The sequence below is a fragment of the Gobio gobio genome, assembly GCF_949357685.1.
Source record: "Gobio gobio genome assembly, chromosome: 16".
Taxonomy (NCBI): domain Eukaryota; kingdom Metazoa; phylum Chordata; class Actinopteri; order Cypriniformes; family Gobionidae; genus Gobio; species Gobio gobio.
Window position 1 is genome coordinate 30,336,453 of NC_137109.1, and position 9,363 is coordinate 30,345,815.

The 9,363-nt window shown below is 36.9% G+C and overlaps 1 protein-coding gene across 1 annotated transcript; it reads right to left on the minus strand.

The window, feature by feature from the left end:
- Nucleotides 1-330: 330 nt before the first annotated feature.
- Nucleotides 331-3,200, minus strand: sox3 (SRY-box transcription factor 3). Its single transcript, XM_079838805.1, has one exon. It carries the CDS (start codon nt 3,008-3,010, stop codon nt 2,111-2,113), a length of 900 nt encoding a protein of 299 aa, XP_079694931.1. The 5' UTR covers nt 3,011-3,200; the 3' UTR covers nt 331-2,110.
- Nucleotides 3,201-9,363: the final 6,163 nt, after the last annotated feature.

Consider the following 9,363-nt stretch of genomic DNA (forward strand, 5'->3'; position numbering starts at 1 on the left):
TTGGTTGGTTTGGATTCTAAAAATGTAGGGTGCTTTTCAGAATGGATAATTACTGAATATGGATGAACAAGTGATATTTCAAAACAAGTTAAATCACGCATTCAAAATCCAATAGGTTCTGAACACTCACTTTTTCAGCCTAATGTTATAGGGAAACTTTAGGTAACTATCACTAAGAACTTTTTTTCTGTAGTTCTTTATTCAAAAACATATATGATTTTAAAAACCAATACGCTGATCTAAAAAAATACATTTATATTTTAATCTCCTATACCATAAAATGTGTCTTTATTAGAAGAGAGTTTTTGTTGAACCAAAGATCTTGTAAAGAGCCATTGAAGAATCTTTATTTTTAAGAGTGCATGTTACACAGTACATTGGCTACTATACATATTATATATTGAGGACTCAGTAGTGGAAATTACACTCTAAATTACAGAAGGCAGTCCGAAACGGCCTTGTTTGTTCCTCCTCTTCTTAGCTAACAGCAAGAAGTAAAAACGGTCCCTAAACAAACAGACCAAAAGACAATATGGTGCGATATTCAAATCACAAAAAAAAGATACTCAAACATTTAACCTCTGTCTGACCCCACAGAAATTCGGCAACACTTGGTAACTCATAAAGTGAAATAGCAAAGAAATGATCCCTGCATTAATCTCTTATGATGAACATAATTATCAGAATTTATCGGCTGTTTCATCGTCTGGTTTTGACTAATTCAAGGAATTAAAAATATTTATAGTTAACCATAATTATACAAGTAGTTTTGAGGAACTGTGTGTACCTAGACGACTCAACAAGTGAAAATGCAGGAGGAAATTACACACTTTGGAAAATATATGCATGACAGTTCATGTGAGGTTAAACAAATATGTTTGTCTCTTTTAGGCATTTATGATTTTGCATGTTTTTAATTTTATTTATGTGTGTAGTGTATTCTTGCAAAAGAGAAATGTCTTATCAATAAAGTGTATATTATGAAAACAACAAATATATTCCATTTCATGGTCAGTAGGCTAGTCTATATATACACCAGTTGATACTTTATGGTGGGGGGGGGGGGATACTTTATACATGAATTAGCCTATATTAATAGAATTATATTTATAGGCCCATAGGATTCATTTACAGGCCAGTTGTATTTCTTAGCATTTGAAAGGCATAAAAATAGCTATTGCTGTTTGATGAGAATGTTTAAAACCAATCCACGCGTGATGCAAACTGCTTAGTATAGCGAGTTTGTCTGAATTCGCATATTTACTCTTCATTTAACCGATCGCCTCAAATTACCACATTTGGGTTCAAGCGAATTTGACAAAATTTGTCACTGGTTTCCCGGTAAACATGCGATTCGAGCAACCAAATTATAACTGAAGTAAAAAAAATAATTGATATCTAGTCATAAACCTTTTTTTGTAAAACAAATTTATTCATTTAGGAATAGGATGGTCTTAAGTAGAAACGTCAGTTTAAATAAAACTCTCCGTCCCACACAATGGATTAACATGATACTGCCATAACATCACAGAAAGGAAGATTCACCAAACAAGAGTGGAACATTTCAACAAGACGTACAATGGTTCACAAGCTTTAAAAAAAAAAAAAAAACAACTCACTATAAATAAAACAAACTTTGCGCTTGCGACCAGCACAGTCTTTCATTTCAATAAAACCTAGTTCATAAATGAACAACAACAAAAAGAGACTACACAGATTTGGACAAAATTGACATTCTAAAAATAAGTGTAAACATTTATGAGTGAAAATTCTCTCTCCCTCCATTTTTTCGTTCTTTTTCTTTTTGAAATACAGCCTCTTCACGAAGCCACGTGCCTTTTTCATAGAGACAAACTCTGACGGCAAGTAAGTCAGAAGTCCAATATTCTTCTACAGACGTTGATTGCTTTACAGCTTATGATAAAAGCTCCTCTGCAATGCAATTTATTCTGAAGTCCCCGATATGTCGTCATAAAATGCTTTAAAACGGACAACTCATTGACATTAAAAATAGTTTCTTTTTTTTAAAAACGAAATTGAACTTCGATTCTTTTTTGCAAACCAAAGTGTTCAAGTATCCGAAGTACTTAGTCTTTTTTTTAGGAGTCTTTCAAATGTGGGTTAGGGGTAGCGTTCCGTTCACGCCAGTCCCTGCGCTTTGATAGTGCGGATGAACGCTGTGTAACCGACTGGTCTGTAGACTGGAGTGGTCGGCGCTGTCTCCTCCGGGCGGTAGGTACATGCTTATCATATCCCTCAGGTCTCCCAAACAAGCACGCTGAGAGTGAGAGGTTATGGCCGGAGGAGGAGAGCTGGGTTCCGTCTTGCACACTGAAGCCATGGAGCCCAAACCCATTGCACTGGAAGTTTGCTGCGTGTATGCTGGTGACATGCTGTACGTGGACGCCGCGTTCATGTAGGTCTGGGCCGTGGACATCATCGGGTACTGAAGTCCCGCCATGTCGTACCGGTGCATCTGCTGAATCTGGGGACTGTTCATGCTGGGATGCTGAGGGTAGGCCAGCTGGTCCTGCATGAGGGAGTACGCACTGTTCGTCCAGCCGTTCATGTGCGTGTAGTCCATCCGCTGGCCCACTGAGACGCCACTGTTGACAGCGTTGGCACCGGGCGCCAAGAGTCCTCCGGGCAAGGAATACTTGTCTTTCTTTAGCAGGGTCTTGGTCTTCCTGCGGGGACGGTATTTGTAATCCGGGTGCTCCTTCATGTGCATGGCTCGTAGCCGCTTGGCCTCGTCAATAAAGGGTCTCTTCTCGGCGTCAGTCAAAAGTTTCCAGTCAGCACCGAGGCGCTTGCTGATCTCAGAGTTGTGCATTTTAGGATTCTCTTGTGCCATCTTCCTCCGCTGACCGCGAGACCACACCATGAAAGCATTCATAGGCCGTTTCACCCGGTCCTGGTCGTTGGCACTGTTGTTTTTGCCGCCCGCCGCCGAGCCCGTGTTGGACTGCGGAAGGGGGCTTTTAATCTCGGTTTCCATCATGTTATACATTCAAACTACTTCAAGGTGGTGCCTTAAAAGCACTCGAAAGACAACGCTGAAATTTAAAGAGCCTCACAAAATAAAGTAGAGGGTCAGTAAAAAGTTCAGAGAGCTAAGACTCTGGTCAAGTTGAAAGCACCGAACACTTTCTAATGTCTCCACACCAGTCCCGCCTGTCTCGCTCTGCTCTGCCACGGAACTCTGAAAAGTTGTGCGCTAAGCTCAGCTGTTAATAGAGGCTCGGCCATGTGATTTGGATTGACAGCATAACAATGAGCTCAGCACCGACCAATCAGAGAGTGCATCACACTTCGCCATCCAAGCAGCGCACTGCCGGTGCACCACTGTTTCGGGATGCACTTTAAGTGGGATATAAAATACATCAGTGGCATCTTTGCACTTTGACAATAGTAATCACTTTGCAAATATTGTTTTAAAGCGGTCGTTATCCAATGGAAAATGTTAGCCTTACCCTACTTTTGCAGTAGCCAGATAAGGTTAAATAAATAGGCTATTGTGAATTTCAAACTTTCCCCGGAACATGCGAACAATTTCCAACGTAAAATATATATATAAATAAAAAAGCATGTTTAATTCATTGAATAAAAAAAGACAAGTGTACTTAATGGAATCAGACGTAAACTGCAAACGTTGCCTCTTACAATGGTACGAAAACTGCACTAGCCTATGACCAATTACACAAATAATTAGAAACATATTTTAATTCAAAGTTCAAATATTTATTTTCTTAAGCGACATGACAATCCTATGAGCTAATGCAAGCTTGGGTTTTGCCCTGCCTGGCTCCTAGGACAGAGTTAGACTGTGGGAATTAAAGCTCTTAAAACTGACATTGATTAAAAAGTACGATTTTAACACCAAGCAAAGTACTCAACTATAATACATATTATAATAATACACTACTGAAGCAGCGATTTACATTCTTTGTCACACAATTTATTCTAACTTTCATTTGACATCTCACAGTATTAACCTATACAGCCTATGTGCATGTTTACATGCTGAACTGAAAATAACACCAAGCTAATTTTATATATATAAAAAATAAACATTCAACCAAATAGTTTTGCGATTTAAAAACACGTCGCAATTTTTGTCAACTGTCTACGACTTATAGTGCAGAATACAAAATTAATGCAGTTACGCCCCCCTGTGGATCAGTTTTGTATTGTTCTAAAGCAAAAACAGGCTAACTAATGTTACTCACAACTCGACGTTTTAGAATTTGGAGCGTATGTTAGGCCTAATTAAGCCTATTTTTTTTTTTACATTATTATTTTTTGCTAATTGCATTCATTCTGCGTTTTATCAGCTATGTGATTTACAAATCAGTAGTAAGTCGTGTAGGGTTGGGAGAGGTTTTCAGTCTCCTGGGGAGAAATTACACCTTCGAAAGGGTCAGTAGCCCATTAGCACACCGTCCATCGAGAACATCGACATTTAACACATTCAACACCACCACTGAGACTGAACGATCACAGCACTGAATATTCACGATGGGCTTTTAACGCCACACACTAACGACTCAGCCATTTAGAGAATTTTCACGGTGTGTGACCGATTTGGGCATGTACACCAACACGTCTCCGTTATTTACTTTCCAAACTGCTCTTAACACGTGCAAGTGTTGTTACTCAATGATGTTATTCAGGCCCGATGTTTACATTTGTAAAGCATTAATAATTCATGATATAGAGCATGCAATTTAAAAGAGCGATCAGGTTAGGCTTCTAATTTTAGCATAATATAGAGAAAAATATTGGCCTAATAAAACATTTCCCAATTAAATTCTAAATCATTACGGGCAGATTTTGGGCAGTCAAGTTAATTTATCACGTCAAATAAAAAACTAATAGCTTAACATTTGTGATTAGAAGGCTAGAAATAAACAAATGTTCACTGACAAATTAATCACGGAGAAACAACCATATCCATTTTCAGTCGCCTTCAGTTTCGTTAGAGAGATAAAGTAGGCTAAATGTGTCATTTGGAACATCATTAGTCACTTTACATTAATGTGAATGGCAGTGCACCAGCCCTTATGACAAAAGTTCTAATTAGAGACTTATATTCCACGAAACCGGTGATTTATCCGAGTGGTTTCAGGAACATATCCTCTTGTAATCTGCTTATGGAAATGCAGGAGACTGCGGGAAAAGGAAAACTCCCAGTTACCCGGAGCTCGGTAATGATGGCTTCTGTTCTCCAAATTTCCTAATTAACGTGAGCTAAGGCCGAGGACCACCAGGAAAGCCTTCCAGTGTTCGACATCATTGAGCTCCGAGCCACAAGGCTTCCGAAAATCACTCACGTGTATGATGGCCGAGCAGTAAATTGTCCATTACGTCGTAGGCAATAAGCAGCGAGTGTTCAAATCACCCGAATGGACCAAAACTGCCCCGTGCAGCAGATAAATACAGTCCATTATATGTTAATTAGCCTAACTAAATAAACAGCAAATGCAAACATCTAAAATTATTAATCCTTCGAAAGCATAAGGTGGAAAATTAATGGTTACATTGTTACTTTATATGTCACATGTCAGACCTGAGAAATTTAAGATGCTGAACGGTTTAACAACTTGTTCTGTCGTGATCAACTATTGAGAGACCAACAATGCCATAACAAATCACCACAGGACTTCTATTCTTTATGACATGTAAACCCTTTTTTCCGAACCCATGGATTCACTTGTTAATTAGCTCAACGTATTAAATTAAAAGTAAATTATAAGCGCACAGAGCCTCAAAAATATTTTTTTTTGTCTAATAACGTTATTATAGCCATGCTGTCCGCGCTCTACAAAAAAAAAAAAAAAAAGTGGATTTGATATAGGCTAGTTTTTTATTATGGGAAAACTATGAATAGCCTATTTCGAATTATTTTTACCGGTTGAAAAAAGACATTGTAGCCTATATAAGAATAGTAGGCTACTTTTAAAGTAAAAATAATATAAACTATAATATATAGGATATAGGCTATATACAAAATCATATAGCCTAAGTGTGAATAATACAGTCATCAAAAGTTTAATTTGAATAATATTATATATTCTGTAGCAACAAAATTAGGGCAATAACTATCACGTTCAACGACGCCAAGCCAAAAAGATACTAAAATATATAAGCTATTTTTTAGTCTTTATGTAATCTTCACCTCCGATTTTTGAGATCAAATAAGCCTTCCCCGAACCATTAAGCATTGCTCTGGAGTCAATTTAAACGTCATAACCGTATGAATTAATAACTTTTTTGTTTCAACTCACTAGCTACGAATAAGGCCAGAGTTACCATGGTTAACAGAATGATTTTTCAATTGCAGGCACAATAAAGACCGTCTCATTTGGGATTTGCATGATATTTGAACCGAATATGCAAATGAAGATGCAATTTCAGCACGGTCTGTTATTCCTATTGTATTTCGCTGAATGGTTGCGTCCCCTCTGGTTCTGACACTAGTAAAATCATATTCACTGGTCAATTAAAGAAAAGAGGCTTGGATCTGACCTTCTTTCAGATGTCACTGCGAACTATTGGAATGATATCCCGTTTTATACCTACTTGAAACACGAGTCCGGTCATTAATATTAAGCCAACAGTGATTATTGCTGTCAAAATAAAATTAAAATAACGCCATTTCTGTTTCTCATCCTATTTTACTTTTGAGTCACCAACACATAAAAAACAAAACAATTTTACGCGCTGCTTGTCGATGTCAAATTAGCCTATACTTTTTAACTTTTTATTTAGACGATTTGAATCGAAAAATAAGTTAATGTGCGCGTTTCGGATAATTCATCACAATTTTGCAATCGAAACTAATTTAATGTAGCCTATAAACAGCCTTATTTAACAGATTATTATAAATATGGATTCGATTCCTGAAAAATATTACACGTCTTGCTTCCTCACGCACTGTCCTCAGCAAGTTTGTATAACTGTTAAGTAGGCTACTGTTGCTCTGTCACTTGCAGATGACAATTACCGACTATTGAATTAACAACATGTGGGATTCAAAGCCACTAATGCCACATTTAGACATCACAAACAATCCAATTTTCTTCGTTTTCAAAAGAAAATATTTAATTTATGTAAGATTAATTTCATTAAAAAATAATGAAGTAATTTCAGAATTAAAGACTGAAACATTTCTCTCAATGATATTCCATACATTCGTTTCTTTGAGGTTCTTCACCCAAGATTCAGATTCAGTTACCTGCAGGGAATATACAGGTAAACCACAGGTAAGGCACTTCATGTCTCCCAGTGATGTCCACACCCTGGTGTTTAACTGGTTTGTCTTGGTATCATACAGCCTGAGAAAAGATAAGCACTGTTACCTGAAAAAGAAGAAAATATGTCCATCACACTCTAGATATGAAAGGATATAAAAGCATCACTGATGCAAAACACATTGTACCATCTTAGTTGAGTATGTGATTTTATTGCACTGCATGGTATAGAACCTGTCTACAGCAAACTTTATGAAGTCCCTCGTAAACAACACAAAATACCATTTCTCGCCTAATTGTGTTTATGTAGTCTTTCTTTACTATAGAAGCAAGGCATGACCATACATACAGATTTTTTCCTTTTTAAATGGTTTAGATGTATGTTAATATGCATTTACAAAGAATATGATCATTTTCACACTAACCTCTCTTATATATTGTGTGGTTTACTGTGAAAACCATCATATTCTTGTGTGATATTCGCTGCAACAGAAGAATCAAGGCATGTTCGAGAAGCTCTTTAGCCCAGTCAGTGATAAATAGGATTTCTGATCTAATGCAGCATGAAGCTAATGTGCACACATCATCTGCTGGGACATTAAGACATGCAGCACATGGTGTGAATACACAGTCCCTATTTGCTCCTCAATGACAACATTTTTCTACAATATCTTTAATTTTCAGGAGGAAAAATTTTAGCGAAACATTAATAAAACCCCATTTAGTACATGATGCGTTAAATGAAAATAGTTTTAAGTACATTTATTCTAACCCAGTGAAAGCTAATTTCAATTAAACCGCCGATTTAATTTAGCAGAAAATTACTATAAATATAGTTTTGATTAAATCACTGAGCAAATTCTAATAGCACAAGCAATTGTCTTTGAGTTTAGAGGTGTTATTAGATTTGTCTGAATGTATCTGTGAAGGAATTTCTCAACGTGTTAAAGTGGCATCTCTGTCTCCTTCACATCAGCGCTGTGATAATGTTTATAATGTCTCTAGTTTAAGTGCCTGTCAGAAAAGCGATTATGGTGTCGTGCGTGTCATGCCTAGACCTATTTTAATTATTTTAAAACAAGAAAATGAATTAAAATAATTGAAATTTAAAAAATAAAGAAAAAAAATCATATTGAGCATCCTGAGCATTTTGTTAACTCAATGTTGTCTTTTGTCAGTCAGACTTGCAGAAATGGACAAGAACTGCCATCCTTGAAATGTCATCATTGGCTGCAAGGCTAATTACAAACCTCATTATTTCCCATGTATCTTTTGAATCATTTCCATGTACTACAGTTTCTCCAAAACAATAGAAACTTTCTCTTTTTTTGTTTAGCAGAGAATGCTGAGTTGTCTGATTTTGCTCTGCACCAAATGTGGCAAGCAGATGGCTTTTGTTTTAAACATAATTAAGATCCCACTAATCTGGTGCCTTTTAAAAATGAAACAGTCGCTTCGTCAGGCCTTCATTAGTTAAGATAATATTGTGGAAATGCACAATTAATTTGCAGGCTATATCTTTAATTAATTAAATACTCCCAATTTTGTAATATGATTAATGCCACAAAGTTGTTATCTCCAAATTATTCTTAAATGAATACGAAACGATAATACTTTATGCATTATTAGCAAGAACTGAGGTTTTGGCTGTGGCGAAATCCTGAAGAACTAATTATGCAGGGTAATTTATTGAATCTCGAGGAAAGAAACAAACAAGTATAAATTGATATATTAATCATGGGCTTCATTACGTTAATCTGCGAGTGATTTGAGGTGAAAATGACGAATCTCTGTTGAGCGCCGAGCACTTGATAATGGAGATACTGGCAATAAATTTACTCTACATAAAGGCCTCATTAAAATAAGCATAATTTAATTAAGAGTTAGCCATCGCCCTCCAAATGCATTAATTACCTTGGGTATGATGAGATGAGTTTTGGGATTACTGATGATTTCATTACGGCCAGTGTTGCTGCTAACTGTGGCAGGGACCTGCTGTTGTTGACAGGATAATGGATTGGGTGCCCGGGGATGAATCTGTTCACCTTGGCAGAGAGAGACACAGAGGAGACACAGAGGACTATACCGGACCCTTATAGGTGGACACTGT